The 17,907-nt window shown below is 35.6% G+C and overlaps 1 protein-coding gene across 4 annotated transcripts in view; it reads left to right on the top strand.

Moving 5' to 3' along the window:
- lpp (LIM domain containing preferred translocation partner in lipoma) overlaps positions 1–17,907 on the top strand; it is a 232,146-nt gene that overhangs the window by 85,942 nt on the left and 128,297 nt on the right. For all 4 annotated transcript variants that reach the window (XM_079431836.1, XM_079431834.1, XM_079431835.1 and 1 more), the window contains exons 4-5: positions 7,305–7,411; positions 12,816–12,938. In XM_079431836.1, the coding sequence (XP_079287962.1) occupies positions 7,305–7,411; positions 12,816–12,938 (230 nt within the window). The remainder of the gene's footprint in view (positions 1–7,304; positions 7,412–12,815; positions 12,939–17,907) is intronic.

Raw genomic sequence — 17,907 nt, forward strand, 5'->3', positions numbered from 1 at the left:
GAAAAATGTGTGTCAGTTTGCATTAAACAGCAACAGAAAGAAATGTGAGTTTTAGTTAGTACACACAAAAATGGAATGGCAGTTAGATATATAAATAAATGCCCAGTAAAATGTGACCAATAATAAATGCTACAAAATACACAAATCACTGGCCATTGAGGTCAGTAAGATTTTTTTTTCAGGAGTACTTAGTTTCAGCAAGGACATGTTAAACTTACATGCAAATAAATGAAATAATGAAATAAAATAAAAAATTCACTGTCACTGTTTCCACAAAAATATTAAGAAGAACCTTTAAGATCCATGGAACCTTTCCATTTTACAGAAGGTTCTTTATAGTGAACAAAGGTTTTTAGATTGATAAAATGTTCTTTACACTAAGAAAAAAAGTTCTTTTGAAAGCCGTTCACTGAAAGGTTCTTTGAAGAACCAAAAACAACTCTTCGATGGCATCACCATAAAAGGTAAATATGATTATTCCTATATGAGTTCAAACAGCAAAACAGCTGTACTATATACAGGAATATTAATGTATAAATACCTATTTACCTGTATATTGTGTGGAAAATTGTGTATATTGTGTATTTTTCATTGTTGTTTTTTTTAATTAAAATTTAGTATTAAAATTGAAAGCATAATTATGTAATTTAACTAAAGCTAAAATAAATTAATTAAATATTATCTGAAAATGATCAAAACAAAAACATAAAAACAAAATACTTTGCCCCCTCAAAATATATTACATTTCTAGCAGTCAAATACACTGTCTTTGTAAAACATGTTTTAGATAACTAAGATAACTCTAAAATTGTTTTGTTTTTACTTTGTACAATAGATGTAGATACATGCCCGCGGTTTTGAAATCAACATCCAAAGACATAAAAGTAAGAAAATGTTATTACAGTACAGTACTGCTATAGCGTATGTACCCTCCATAAACTGTTGTTTGCGCAATTGCAGAAACATGCAAGGCCCAATACAAATTCCGAGCAAATCAGAGACCATGTACCCAGCAGAATTTGGCACCCATTTGGGTTGTGTGTAGGCTACTTACATGTCCTCACATGAACCAGTAGCCCCTCTTTATCCGCCATGTGACCTGCCTGCCTTACATTACGTAGTAAATTTCCTTACGCTTAAGACAAACCCCTCGTTCTCATCCAGCCTGCATTCTTCTTCTGTTTTCAACCAGTGGACTGCACTGCTGTTTGCTGATCTCTTTAGCATGTTCTTTCCACTTTCACTAAGACATCCATTTTGCACTTTGTAGAGAAGCCCCATGTTTCTGGACTGGAACATCGTTTTGGAACGTATTCACCTGCAGATTTACCAGATCCATCCTTGCATTTGAATTAAATATTCATGGCTAGACTAGAGTTTCCATTTGGTTCTCTAAATCAAAATGATTCTATTTACTAGTTTTCATTACAGATCTAATTTTTCTCTTTTCACTGGTAGTGCAGAAATTATTCAGCATGGTGCTTCTGAGGTCCTTTTTTATTGAAGATCACACTGCTGGGATTGTAGATTTGAGGGCATCACCTCTCTGTTGTACTTGTTCCATTTTCCTCCCGCACAATAGTTTAATCCCCCTTTTATGTCTCCAAATTTTAAAAGTCTTTTCCATCCCTCTCGAATTCCTGTTAGATCTCCACAAACCAGCATTGTTGGCTCCTCTATGCTTCGAGAAGGACATCTCCAAAAACCTCAAACCTCAAAGCCAAATGAAGCCATAAATCAGTCTGTTGTATATTATAGTTAATTAAGAGCAGGACTGAACCTCAGAGCTGCATTGGGTGCTAGAGAGAATACGGACGTATAATTACTGATAAAATAATGCGTTTAGGACGTCTCCATGCCATAGCACATTTTGAGAGCGTCTCCACAAAGATAAATCTTTGGAAATGTCACAATGGTAATTATAACACTTTATTCTTCAAGGCCTGTGAAGGATTATAGATTTCTGTCGCCCTTTTTACTTATTTTATTCTTATTTATTTATTTTTGTTAGATAGTTTCTTTATTAATATATTTACATTTCTGTTATAGTTATTTTAGATTCTTTTAAATACTATTTAATTCTGCCCTAAACGATTATAATTGAATAAAATAAAACCGTAATAATATCAACAAAATAAGAGGTAAATATGAGCAAAAATTCAACCTTTCTTAAACGGTTTAAAATGTGTTGATTGTCAGCAAGTGTATTTTGTTTGTTGTTGAGTGGAGATGTTAATATAGTAGATGGTGCACACTTTTTTAACATTTCCCAGATGAGTTTCATGCCAGTGATATGACAAAACTGGAGATACTTGCTGCCAAATGCACCCAGCCATTCATTTTGTTTACTGCGGTGTGTTTAAATGCCGGTGCAAAGATGCTTCTGCTTGAACTTCTGCTGTAAATCAAATTCATTGGGGAATTTGGAGCGCAGACAAAAATGTCAATGCATCTGAATATGTCCGAAATAAACATGTAACGTGCTGCACAGATTACAAAAGTGACATTCCATGGAAAGCTCTTCCGGTTTTATGACTGTCTGTCAGTGTGGAGATTTTCATCACATAAACATATGCGAATAGATGCTCTTTTGAAACTATATATTTGTCAGTTGCTTCTGTGCCAGTATCAATGCCAGATGGACAGAGGTTGCACAGAGTTCAAACACAGATTTGTATAAGGCAAAATTAAGTTCCTCTTGTCCACTTTCAGCCTCAAATAACTTCTGTGAATTTATATGAATACAAAGAAACCTGTTGAACGTGGGGAATGACAAGATTATAGCCATCATTCTACTGTTTGGATAATAGTTATTATATTACAGTTCTAGTTCTCAAACTTTTCAGGCCTTGGAACTTTAATCAAAATAAAATCCTTTACAAAATTAAAATGGAAATCTTTACAAAGTTATCTTTCTACAAAGCTTTTCCTTGCCTTTTTCACCTTTATCTTGCTCATTGGGGCTTGTAAGGCAGTTTTCTCTATATTTATTGTGAAAATCACTGTAGCAATAGATTTGATTTGAATTGAATAGGTTTCTCTTAAGCTTTATATATTGAAAGAGATATGTTTACTTAAAGTAAATGTTTTTCAGGTATTTTTAAAATAATTTTCTTTGCATTTAGTACAATGACATTATACAGTGCCATTTATAATATGAATCTGAATAATTTTTAGATTAAAACAATATATTGTGTATAGTATATACTGTAAACATACATTTCCTTTATGCAAGCATAAGATATTACATGAAGATTTATAACCGGAGTAACTAGCGAGTGGATAATCATACAGTATTTGGGAAAAATCTCATTAATATTGCATATATTCTGGTATTTGATCTTAAAAGTACTCTGCTTTATGAATTTAACGTTAGATACCATAAAATGGAGTCAATAGCTGGGCACAAGTTTACAGAATAATCTTAGACTTCTTTGTCAATCGCCATTCTTTTCAGTGCAGAAAATAAAACTGGGGTGTGTTAAGAAACGAGCGTTTTTTGTGTATGCAAACACATAATACAGCTGCATAAGCACATCATTGGATTGGAATAAAACCCTTTTTTACCGGTCACATCTGAGAAATGCACACATAATCGTCCCGCTACAGGAATTGTATTTCATCTCAGCTCTTATGCTCCACTGGCTTATTCTAGAGCTTGTTTTTCTTTTTTTTCCTTTTTTTTAACTCAACCCTTAACAGCATTCATGTTCCTGATTACCAATTATACCTCTCATGGTCCTTTCAAATAACTTTAATTACTGATTAGAATTCGGCTCTCACAAAGCCGGTACTTGAGTGTAATTGCTCAATAAAGAGTTGAGTGGAAATGTGTGGTAATAAGTAGGTGTTCCTGCTGCTTGTCTCATTAGCGAGTAAGCACTGCCTTCGCTTCCCGGTCTGCATAAATGGAGCCTCTCTCATTCATGGCACATGGGCCCCTGGTCTCTCTATAGCGAACCAGCAACCAGATAACATGTCCCAAACTCGCTGACCTCACACCGCAGACACCTCACTGATCGCACATTTATAATGTCCGTACTTGTTTTTGTAACACTGTGTCACAAGGCAGAGACCTATTTAGCATAAGCTGTCAGCGACTGAATCCTCGTAGTTGTCAGGCACAAGTTGGCCATTATGTGATGTTACATGTTCTGTTGACCTGATGCGATTCCCTGCTAGTGTTACTGTTTGTTTTCATGTGCATTTGTCAGAGGACAATAACAGGCAATAACTCTGTTTAACTGCTGTGCTGTATCTATATATAGACAATTGCCTTCTCAATTGAAATGGAACATCATAAGTGACTCATAAAGGACACTAAGGCAGCAACTCAGTCAAATTATGTTGCTCAGGCCAAGCACACTGAAGACTTGATTTGAGTTTTCTGTTAGTGTGCTGCAAAGCTAACACCACAGAGCTATAATAAGCATAAAAATATATAGCACAAACAAATATTCTATTAAATAATCAATTTTATAATTACACTAGTATTATTATTATTATTTTTTTTTTTTGCAATTTGTCTTTCAAATCTTCCGAATTTTTTTTTTATATGCCACCTTTTTGGACACTTATTTATTTATTCTTCCTTTTTGTGTATTTTTAATTATTTATCCCATGCTAACCAAAGATATGAATCAAATATTTTTTTATTTAAGCTGCATTCATTTGATAAAAAATAGAGTAAAAACAATACTATTATGAAATATTTCTACAATTTAAAATAACTTTTTATTTTTATATTTATTTTAAATTAAAATTTTTAATTAAATTCAATTATTTTTTCAAATGAAAACAAATGAAATGAAATTAATTCTTGTGATGGCAAAGTTGAATTCTCAATTCAGTTGGATCTCTTCTAGTCTCACGTAGCCAGACCTTCAGCCTGAAGGCAGAGGGTCTGGGAACCTTGGCCGCTTTGAATAACCAAAGACCGCCCAAGAGGCCTTATTACTGACAGGTAAAGCAACTACTCAAGTTTCGTTTTGTGCCTCGTCGTTAGGGGCATGGAAATGTCTCCACAATAACAGACCAGTGAGTAAAACTCTTGGACGTATTTTAAAGAGTCTATTCTGCGAACTTTACGTATTTCACATACTTTTGAAAATCTAGCATTTGGTTGATCCCGACAAGCGCTCATTGCCACAGTTGTAAACACGATGGTTTCGTTCTTCCATGAGGGGTTTGGCACCACGGTGCACGGAAGGTTAAATAACGCTACATACACGTCTCCCCGAAATTCTGTAGAATTCAACCAATCAGATGACGACTTCAAAACTCTTGAAGTGTTTCCACTTTTGTGTGCCATATGCATCAGACATTCAGCCAATGGTTCATGGGTGTGACATCTGAGGCTGAGACTACATTTCTCCAGTCTTCAGAGTGACATGATCTTTCAGAAATTATTCTAATATGCTGATTTGGTGCTCATGTAATATTTCTATTATTATCATGTATATTATCGGTGCTGCTTAATATTTTTGTGGAAACAGTTATACAATTATTTTCAGGATTCTCTTTCGCTCATCCACCTTTTTTTAATTGAACATGTCGCAATGCATTGTGGGATTGACTTCTCTGTGAAATATACTGTATATGTAATGCTGCCTTAGAAAGTGGCTAAAACAATGAACTAGTTTAGTTTTATATCAACCTTTGCATTGGGAGTGCAGCTAAGAGAGGCCACTTGCGTAGGCAGCTCACTAGATTTTGGAACAAAGCTATTATTAATATTATCATGTCACCTTTATGAGATTTATTTTTTGAGTGAAAATGCATTTACAGTTAATTGCCGTTCAGAGGTTATACTGCTGGTATCAAAAGGCTTCAGTCTAACTAGTCATTATTTAATTAGTGAATCACTGTATATTTGTGGGACGCTCATGCTTATAATTTTCTAAAAAAAATGCTTTGGTTTCGTTGTTCTCATAGCCACATTTAGTTAAAGACTAACTTCCTCTTTCAGTTTATTCTGTAGTTCAAGGCACTGCTTGAGTGGTACTGTCCCACACCTCCCTCTCTTGGTCTCTCTTTGCCCTGTTCTTCCAGACCTCCTCAATAAATCATGTCGTCTTTGAAACATTTACATCTCTCGCGTTGCCCTGAATTGAGAAATCCAAACATCATTGGATGTTGGAAAGACATAAGATATTAAGGAACTTAAGATATTAATTTTGTGTCAACTTGCAACTTACAAGTGACTTAAGGATGTAAGCTAAGGCAGAGAAAAGTACAAATTACCATCATAGGAGGAGGAGAAAGGGGGATCTAGGACGCTTTTCCTTTTTTTGGAATGTCAAAGATGCCATGGTTGGAGTGCTTATGAGTTTTAACAGAGGTCACAAGGTTATTGCATAAATGGTTCACGTAAAGTGCTCGAGCCTTTGGGGAATGTTTGATGCCATGTTCACAGAAATATTACAATGTACAAACAATTGAGCATGTGATATTTTTCTGTCTGCATTCATATTTCTGGACTGTAGACATTTCAAGACCATAGTTAATTAATTCGACCTGTAGACTCAGATAAACAACATTTATGACATCAATTAGATCCAAAAGACAAATAAAAACCTACAACAAGACTGGAAAAAAATAGATCAAAAGTATCTTCAAAGACTCAGTGAATTCCTACTGCCTCCCTAAAAGGCAGTAATTTGAAATGCTCATGTCTGGATTGGTATTTAGACGGTCAAGTGATTCAGTCCTAAATTGGACGCAGAGTGCAGCCAAATCAGAAAATCACTTGGCGCAAATCTTGATCCTGCCTGAAACATGCAGTGGAACCCAATCCCTGGATTAGCTGTGGACTTTACAACTCAGCGATTGGCTTGTTGCCACACACTTGGCTGGGCAAATATCCTATCTAACTTGTTTTGAGCACAGTACTTAGATTTTTAATCTGTACAAACACCTACTTACTACAGCTTAGACCATCTTAGTTAACCAAATGGTTGATGTTAAATGTATTAATCTATCAGGGACAATATGGTAAGTGTGTGTAAGCCTCCTTCCTTTCAATTTCTACACACCCTAACACTTTTAAGTACTTACACAGACTGGTATTTTGTAAGGAGACTGTAGATATAAAAAAATGTAGTTAATCAACGTGTTATGTGAAAGTATTATATCCCGTAAAGCTTTCATTTGCCGTTCTTTGTGACATCTAGGTTTGTCGGATTTATGTCAGCTTGATCTATCAGTTTTCCACCCACTCTGACCTGTTGTGCATTTATTCATTCTTGACGTAGAGAGTTTATCTTTTGTTTTGTTTGTTCTTATTGTGTCTGATTTTTTTACAGGAGACTATCCCCCACCTCCTCCACCTGCCGTTGACACCAGCGGGCTCCTGTCTCCATCCAGCTTTCCACCTCCTCCACCAATGGATGAGGCCTCCCTTGGCTTTCAGGTGAGATTTGCTAAACCAGTCATCACAATATACAATATGAATTACATATTATATTAACCGTATGAAGGAATAGTTGAATAATTAGTTTTTCATAGTGATAGGATTTAGTATTTATTACTGTATGTACTTAATTTTGCTTTAATTACATCATGCACTCGGGTTGGCATGAACTGCAAAACATTGATTTGTGAGTGTTCCAAATTATTTGCTTCAGTGAAAGCAAATAAATATGTTTTTTGTTTTGTCAAAATCCCAGAACTTTAAAGTTTCAAATCAGATTTCGAATCCATGATTTTCAGTTTTAGTAAGTACAGTAATAAATACTACATGATATTACTATGAAAAAAATATATATAGAAAATCAACTTTTCCTTCATGCAGTTCATATATGTAACTTTATATATATATATATATATATATATATATATATATATATATATATATATATATATATATATATATATATATATATATATGAAGAGTTCAGATGCAAAAGCCTTTAAGTGCCATCTGAAATTTTCATCTAAAATTAGTATTTTTATCAGGCTCCTATATTTATGTTCAGTTATTTCACTTTAATTGCATAGAAAAGGACCTATATATTGCCGTTAGAGTAAAATTACTGAACCTAAGCATAGGTGCCTGATAAAAATGCAAATTTTAGATGAAAATTTCAGATGGCACTTAGAGGCTTTTGCATCTGAACTCTTCATATATACAGTATATAGGCACTATCCATGGTGAACTTTTGCACTGTTAACATGGTGAACAAATTTGCTTATTTGATTAGAAAATAGAGCATAATCTTAAATGCTATTTCTTTCTCTCTTTTTTTTCCTTTGTCTTGTCAAAATCACAGAATTTAAAAGTTTTAAATCAGATTTTGAATTCATGATCTTCAGTGTGATCTCAGATTTTTGATCCCTAATATAAATTTAAGGCACTTAAGAAAGTTTTATATCCCTTTTCATGTGTGTTACCGACAAACTGTCAAAGGCTAGCCAAGTCTGTGTTTTTTTTTGTGGCTGTGTACTAGGCGTGTGTCCTAGTTGTTTATATCCCCCTTTAGTTCATTTGGCACTCGTTTAGAAATGAGTGAGGGCACAGGGAAGGCTGACACCTATTGGTTCACCTCAGTCATTTCCCCCCTAAGGGAGTCAGTCCTCCCTCTGTTAAACTACAACCTCAAAACGATTTATGAGTAATATATTTATTGTAATTAAACATTATTATGATTATTTAACACATACATTACAAGCTGTGTATATTTCTATACTGTTAGTGAATTTCCAGGGATTGCATGGACGGATAATAAAAACCCCTCTCATTCTGCACTGTTCTAGAAGTAGGCAATTGATCTAAACAATGTGAATAGTTTTCATTTTACATCATTGTTCGGTCTTCGGTCTGCTGATAATGTGTCCGTGTAGTTTGTTGCAAGACAGGAACCAGTCACTGATGAGCGACGACGAGACGCCACAGATGCTTGTAAAGTCTTCATCAGGGTTTTTGTTTTTTAAATAAGGCCGCTTTATCTGCCACTCGGAATGTGACTACAGGCATGTTCTCTGCTCTATTAAAACCCTCCACTGGATCGCTTTCCCACGAACGCTGCTCTGCCAGGGAGGAAGCCTGTCCGGAGGGAATCAGTGCGTTTGCTGATCTAGCTCTATGGAGTCAGCGTATGGCAGACAGTGTTATCGGCATATAATTAGGCTAGTACAGAAAATACATCAGACTGTAGAGGTGAGGATCTCGATTTCTCTGTAAAAATGAATGGCATCCCGGAGCCACTTTAACCAGCTTTACATCTCAGACAAGAGGAGATCAGTGACAGCAGATGGTTTGTGACACATTTTGTTGCATTCATCACACCATTTCCCTGAAGACCGTTAGCTCTTGATTCTGATAGCAGTACGTGCGCGTTCACGTGCGTGTGGGTACTTTACCGAAAACAAGCGGCAATCCACTCGACCCTCAACTTTCCCTAATTCCAGTTTTCTACATCTTTCATGAATGAAAAATGGGATGTTGAATTATTTCTGCTCCTAAGCTGAACTAACAAGAGGAAGAGGCTGGAGTGGCGCGGTGAACATGAATAATCAAATGATACTTGGCCTAAATTCTTTTGTTTCCCGTAACAGAACACGTAGCAACACATGCAGTCTTTATTTAACTTCACTTATCTGTCTCTGTGGTTTTTCATTAAACTCAGCACTTAAATCAGCTTCCTCTCTTCAAACGGTGCTTACCAGAATGCAAAAGGATGGCTTACATAACTGATGGAAATGCTTCATTAGATTGCTATGCCTTTTCTTTCATAACACCATGTCCCGCTATTGAACTGACTGTCCAGTTCTCCTAATGGAATTAAGATAATTCACATAATATGGCTCACAAAACAGGGGCCGAAGGGAAAATGCTTGCATATTTGTGTAAGTGTGCATTTTCTAAAGGCTTTACGTGTTATTACAGTATTTTATTTCTGTAAACTGTTGTTGATCTTTTTGTGGTGACTCAATCTTGGTTGCTATAGGAACATGCCTAAAAAATAAAAATTCTTGAACCTTTTATAAATTGTAGCACATGGTATAATTAATAATAAAACAAAACAGGGAATTGCACTGTGGAAATAGCCTCAGAAGATGCCTTTGATCACATAATCATATGGAACTCACTTTGTATTTATTTCCCTTATTTACATAAACTGGTCTAAAACATTTCTAAATCAATTCATGAGATATTTACACAACTTTTTAATGGGGTCTGTCAAGGCAATCTTTTTAAACAGGCTCTACATGTGCTGAAATAGTACTACAGTACATGGCAGCAGTTATTCCTCATATTTACATTTGACAGATACTTTTGTCCAAATTGTCATAGATCGCATTTAATCAGTTCATGCAATGCATGGGAATTGAACCCATGACCTTGTCATTGTCAGCGCTATGTTTGAGCTACAGGCAAGCTATCGTCTGATCAAAATGATGAATTATAACTTTTCTTATTTTCAGACTTTAAAGAGCCAATTCAGATTCTTGTATCTGCTGTACAGTCCTAGTAAAGTAAGTGAGATCGCAACCTAGAGGAATGAAGCCAGAAGATCGGGAAATGCACTATGCAAATAGCATTCAGCATTATAACAGTGTTTGTGCCCGTTACCTGTTTTGCATAATTCATTTAGTGAATCTGCCGCTAAACAACACAAATGCAGGTGCAAATAAACCACACAATCAGCTGGCACAATTCATTCTTAATTAATTCCTCCCCGGTCTGTTTGCTTTTAGTTCAAGCTTAAGTTCACCTTAGTTCAGAACCTTGACTTTAACGATGCAAACATTTTTTTTGCCCTTTCCCCTGATTATTCGGGAAGCTTTTTAGGGCCTGATCTGCTCCAAATAGAGGCATGTTAGGGTTGTAATAGGTTGTGACAGGTAATCCAAACAGATTACATTAGACCAAGAGTCAGTCACTGATCCTGGCCTATGAGCTCAGTGCCACAGGCAATCCTGAGACCTCCTCTCTTCATTTGAAAGACGAAGGGAGACTAAAGTAGGCAAAATAAATTTAGAGCAAATTAGGATTTATCTTCCTATTTTTCAATAATTTAAAGAAAGAAATGTTACTTGAGGACCAAATTGAAATTTTAGAATCCTTTGTGAAACATCATGTGACACTGAAGACTGCAGTAGGCTAATGCAGCTGAAAATTCAGCTTTGCAACAAAGGAATAAATTATGTTTTAAATATATATTAAAATAGAAAGCAGTTATTTTAAATTGTAATCTCACAAACATTCAAAAATCTTGCCAACCTCAAATCTAACAGTAGTGTATTATGCTATTGATATTTCTCTTTGCTCAGCAAAAAATAACAGGGGGTGTCCCTTTGATTATTGATTTGATCATTGTATTCACAAATTATTATTATTTTTATTTTAAAAAAGAAAGTTCCTCATTTTAAAACCACAATTTATGTCATGACCGCACTGTTGAATACTCACTATCAAAAACTCTTCACATAAAGGGCTTTTATTTATCTAGTGTCATGTAAAGAAAGAAGAAGCTGCAGAGGACCAGAAGAGATATCAGTGTCCTTCAGCCGTGAGGGGAGAAGGTTGTTGTGCCCCCTTTGATTAGGAGCGAGAATGCTGTCAAAGTCTGCCCCTCACACCTTTTTTGTCACATGGCTGCCATTCCTCAAATGCCTTTGATAATTTTGTTCTTTGCTCCCTCTCTGACATGAAGGACAGGAGTTGGTGATTGCAGATGTATTGCTCATCCAAGTCTTAGACTTTGTCAATTGTCAATTGTTATATATTCACAGTTTTTGCTTAAGAAGTATTTTGTATTAGAAACTGTTGGCATTAATTAGGCAATTTACTGAACACTTACCTGTGCCACACTGCTCTAGTATAGTGCTTAGAATAAATTAATATATTAATTTAAAAATAAATTAATAATTAAATTCAGGCATATATTGATTTGATTTTATTTTATTTTATTTTTATTATTATTATTATTATTTTAAATTAATGAAGTCACAGAGGTAAGCAAATTTCATCCAACTTTACTTTAGGGTCTCTAAATGAAATGTATTCCAGTGTCCAGTATTGCTAGACTTAGAATACTTGTAAGCTCACCACATTGTTATGCTTTTTGTAATTTATAATGCCACAAAACATTGTACTCTCATTCAGAAGAGGTTGCATGATTACCTGGAGACTTGGTGAGAACACTCTGCATGACACATGAATCAAGTGAGACCCAATATTTAGATTAAGTGAGGTGGGATATTTATTTATGGATGCGCCGTGCTACCTCAGTGTAAACATCTTAAAAAGAAACCTGCAACCTGAGTGTGAATAAAACTTTGTGAGAGTGAAGCTTTGTTATTGTCAGTTTGGGAGACAGTGAAACTTTTAAGTAGAGTGAAAAACAGATAAAGCGGACAGAGTGAGAGAGAGCTGAGGGGTGATTAAATTAATATGAGATGAGCCGTCTCACCAACAAAGCATCATTTGTTCTTTGTTTATTCTTTCACATCACTAAGATTTTCTCCTAAAGACTTTCTCCCAGACAATCGTGTCTTATTGTTACAGTAGTTCACTTTCAGCCAATTGTCTGAGGCCACGATTAATTTTAATTAACATGTAAAAGACAAAACACAAAGACAAAAATAACAAAAAAACACCAAATGCACAAGGTGTTGTGTAATTGTAGCCCACAGTGGAAGATGTGCTGTATTTGAGTGTTAAATTGCCTTCTTTGTGTATAATATTTCGTTATTTTTCTTTCATTGTAGCATGCATGTTCAAGTGTGATTAAGTGGGTTAGCTGATTTAGAGCAACCCTCTTTCAAAAAGACCTAATTTCATTACAGGTTACTGTGTTTGTGTGTTTCAGATAAAAGGACCTGAGAAAACTCTAGAAGAGAGACGTTCTAGTCTGGATGCTGAGATCGACTCCTTGACTAGCATCCTGGCCGACCTAGAGAGCAGCTCACCGTACAAACCGCGCACGCCGCAGGTACAGCCATTACAAACTCATTCCCAAACCACCTCCAACCACATTACCTGAACATATATGAATACAGAACCCATATAAAAGACATTCTGAAAGCTTCACCAATTTAGAAATTGTAGTATTTAATATAATATAGCGTTTAATTTATACAAATGCTTAAAGCTGCAGTCCATAACACACTAAAAACATGTAGTCACACAATGTTGATGCTGTTAACGTTAACATTTTGAGAACAAAGTATAACAATAATAATAATTTGCATGGTTTGATGTGATATGAGCTAAGCGATCGTTAGATTAAATTAAAATTGGGAGCGTGATGTATTGTAATGCTTTTTTTTTCTCAGCTGGTCAGAAAAAAAGTGGCAGACATGTTACTTGTTCAGATGGCATTTTCCGGTGAAAATGTTTATTTGGGTCATACTTCTAAGATGTAGAATATGTGATTCTGGAGTACAGTAAATATCCACTGTACTTGGTAATTCCGCAAATAACTGCAATTGCAGGTTTCAAACAGAGATGGTGACAAAGAGGCAAAACTTACGGACTTCAGATTTAGTATCTACCTGGTCTCATGGCATAAACGTACCTTGGCGCATTTTTTAGCGAGACGCAGAATACGTACCAATAAGTACATATCACTGCAGTTTCCAAAAGAAATGAACACTAAAGGCAGTAAAACTCAGACGGCTGTTATTCCTTTTCACACAAATTTACAGAGTTTCGATTAATAAAGCGTAATTTTCGCACAATTACTTGAAGAATATTATGTTATGACTTCAAAACAATATTAATATGCTGGGAAATTTAAAAACTGATGCTTTTGAACGTTAGCATCACACATATCCAGCTTCATATCTATGGGTTTTCATAGATGGTAGGTTTGTTCGGTTGCTCACGGAGTACGGAGACGCACTTGAGAGGTGAGGAGCTCCGGTTCGAATCCCATGTAACTACAGTTCGTATATCAGCGTAATAATAACGTGCCAGGGTTTATGTCTTGAACCCGTGTTTTAGCGCCACTCATTGGACATTTCTCTTTGAAACTGCGGCGAAACGTGCAGTAAGGTACTTAAAACTTTTCTCGCTAAAAAATGCACCCAGGTTTATGCCATGAGACCAGGTTGTTTAATATTGAAACGTTAATATTGAATAGCTTACATTTTAAACACACTGTTTATTATGTTACCCTGTCTATTTTAGCTCCTCCAACTAAAATATTTCCAAATAAATCCAAAAAAGAATCAACACAGTAGCGAAGTTTAGTTCCTGAGCGAATCAGTATGTTTGAACGAATCTGGAGAGTGAATTCAATGACTCCTACTGGTGTAAAACAATGTAGCCTGTGGCCTTTCAAATTTGAGGACCAAAACTTTAGTTTAAATATCAGATTTTCCTTTCAATTTAATGTGGTTCACATCAAGTTTCTCCATTATTGTGCAATTTAGGATGTATAAAATGACGGAAAGTCAGTGGCTGAATGTGAATGGTATATATAAAATCCACTCTTTCTGTTCAAAATTTTTTGCAACTGTCATTCACTACGAATATTCATGATTGGTGTGAATGGGTGAATAGAATTTGAAGAGGTACAGAGTGTCATCCATCTAGAGTGTCATATATAATTCTGCGCAGGCTGCAGACTTGAATAAGAACTCAAAATCTCTTATTTTTATCTCTGACTTATTTATTATCCTTTATTTGACTCCCGCAGTGAATCAATTTGGATGCAGAGGCCCTTCTGTAAAAGAAAATAACAAAACACTCTGGGAACCTGTTATCACTCCCCCCAAAAATAAAAAGATTAACTAATTTAGGTTGCACAACGAGACAGATGAAAAGCAAATCAAAATGTGTAAGTGTACCAGTCATTTCTCATTTTTGGAAAGTGTTATAGTCTAAAATTATAATGACCCATATCATTAATAGATATCAAATGAAGTTAAGAGCAGACACTCAAGTTGAGCCCTAGGGCACTTTACTAAATAGTTCAACACACAATGAATGTAGGCCAGTGCATTCGGAGTCAATGCTGTTGCATTTGGAGCAACCACAAGTCCCTCCTGTTGGCAAACAGCACTACAGATAGAGCTCGCCTTATTACATGGCCAAAGCTTAATAATGGAGAGTGCTGTCTCTGAACCAGAAACACCCTGTTTTTGGCAAGCAGTCTCTATTCCTCTTTTCTTCTCTGGGGTCAGTCTATTCCATTTGCTGATCTCTAGAGTCCTCGACAGGCACTCTTTTAAAATTATTATTGAGCATAAAGTCTGCACAAACACAACTCTGCAAAAAACTCTGGAGCTCTGTAAGTACTTGCAATATGTTTATTGCTAAAGTGTTCTCTGATCATCTCCATTTGTTGATATTTTGCATGGAAAGAAACTATTATTTCTGCTAGTTATTTCTGCAGTGATATCCTGGAAATCCTGTACTAATATGACCTGAATGAGGGATGGATGGATGGATGGATAGATGGATGGATGGATGGATGGATGGATGGATGGATGGATGGATGGATGGATGGATGGATGGATGGACGGACGGCCGGACGGACACATTTTCTTGGTTAAATAAACATGACTTATTTTATATTTTTATTACATTATATTTTTACATTATATCAACAATGTAATCAATATTCTATTAATTAAAGCCAAGTATGAATCTCATCAAGTGCTTTCAAGCATTTTACATTTATTCCAAAATAATAACTTTAATAATAACTTTTCTAACAAAAAATTTGAAAATTAGAAATTAAAAATGAACAAACAGTAACAATTAAAACAAATAATTTCATATTCTTTTAATTTTATATTAAATAACTTATATTCCGCTTTTCTTTTTAATAGTTAACTTTTAACTATTTTTTTAATGTTTCAGATTATCAGTCATCAAATCTCTGTAAATATGGTCATAGACAGAGATTTACTTTGAATTTCACCAAGCTGATTACTCACTAGAAACTTTCTCAGGTCATGTTTTCATGCCATTTTAAGTCTTATTTTGATGTAACAAATTTTGATGTGGTTATATCTAAGTGTGTGAGCCATTTACTTAGTCTTCCCATTAACGCCATTATACAATACAATACAATACAATACATCTTTATTATCAACCATGGTTGAAATTTGTCTTTGACAAACACATAATACTACTACAAAACACATAAAAACATTATACTGAATCACACATTTTGGTTAAGAAATCCGACCTCAGCAGATACAAAAGATCTTTTATAGATATTTGTCTTTGCTCTAGGTATAAAAAATAGTCTCCCAGAGGGCAATAAAACAAGCTGATCACACAGAGGATGAGTTGGGCCTTTTAAAATACACTCCGCTTTCCCACATCCTGAGGTGTAAACCTCACCCAACATACTCTGTGGTCTGCCGATGATGTTAGTGACTCTTACCAGACTATTTTTCTGGTTACAATTAAGGTGCCCATGCCATGAAGTTAAATTATAGGTCAGCACACTCTCTACCAATGATTTGTAGGCAATCTCCAATATGTTTTTGACTCACTCAAAACCTACTGATTCTCCGTATTAGGAATAGACGTTGCATGCATTTTTTTTCAACATATAATTAGTGTTATCCACAAAACTCAGTTTACTGTCAATGTATGTGCCAAGATATTTAATATTATCAACAATCTCAACTGGGTGACTCTCTATCAATACAGGCACAACTGCAACAACTTGTCATTCAGTTCATAGTTCATTCAGATTGATTCGCAAACACGGGATGCGCACAAACACAGGAGGCAAGATTTATCGCATGAACCAATCACACCCGAACATAACCAGTCACATCCAATTAAACTGCGATGAAGGCATTGCCTCCTGTAACGTGACTTTCCCCCATTCATTCTCAATTACCCCCCACCAAAGTCACTGAATGTTTTAGGGGGTGTGTTAAAACTCAATGAGCTCAGGGGAGGCAAGAGAGAAGCCAACTTTAATTTTACCTGGTAGTGTTGCTGTTGGACAGCGTTTCTTTAGAAAAACGAGTGGTTTATATACATTTTAATGTTATATTTTGTAATATTGGCCTTTTTTTTTTTTGAACTAGAATTTTTTTCTCATGCAATATTTTGAGGAGGCACTGCCTCCCTTGGCCCGGAGGAAACGCCCCAGATAGATAGACAGACGGACAAAGAAAGAAAGAACACTTAAATTCCTAGAATGCATTGCCTGTATTGAATTTCTTAAAATCTTCCTGTCATTCAAATTCAGCTTACTGTGGCATTCAGAATCCTACTCATTTGATGTACCACATTTTACAAAATGTATAACAAAGAAGTACATGTATCAGACACAGAGAGAGTCTTTGAATCTGAGCCATAGACGTTTCCTAAGACACAAAGTCGTGACGGAGCAATGCTGCAGAAATTCCTGGGGGAATCAGATGAGGGGTCAAGAGGTCACATATCACATATCTGAGCCAAAAGCTCTGTTTTTATACAGAGCGAAACTGGCTTTGACCTCTGGCAAACGCAGAGGCCATTGGTACAGTATGCTGAGAAAACATTAATGTTGCTCTCAGCAAAGTGAGGCTGGTTTGGCAACAAGTACTGCAAACACGCACATACACACTGAGAAAGATGTACACTCACATTTAAAGCACACCAACAGCTATACACACTGACAGGCGCACATTTTTAAAGGTCATGCACCTGCACAATTTTGAAGTGGCAGGTAAGTTTTTCCTAAATAAAATATAGTCTAAGTGCAGATCTTTGTAAAAGTACTTTGTGAGAGCTACAAGTAACAGAAAGAAGTCTGAAAGCTTTTGTCAGTAGACTTGAAAAATTTATACAGGCAGAAAAAACACAGTGTTAGAAAGAAAACAGCCTGAGTAGTTTCTGGTATCGGGGTTAAATCTCAGGACCAGCCTCAGTTGCTCTGATATCTGCCTGCTCATTTGGCCATTTATGACAGCGTTTGTTCACCAGAGCATGGAATATGT

This window comes from Barbus barbus, assembly GCF_936440315.1.
Source record: "Barbus barbus genome assembly, chromosome: 13".
NCBI classification, from domain to species: Eukaryota; Metazoa; Chordata; class Actinopteri; order Cypriniformes; family Cyprinidae; genus Barbus; species Barbus barbus.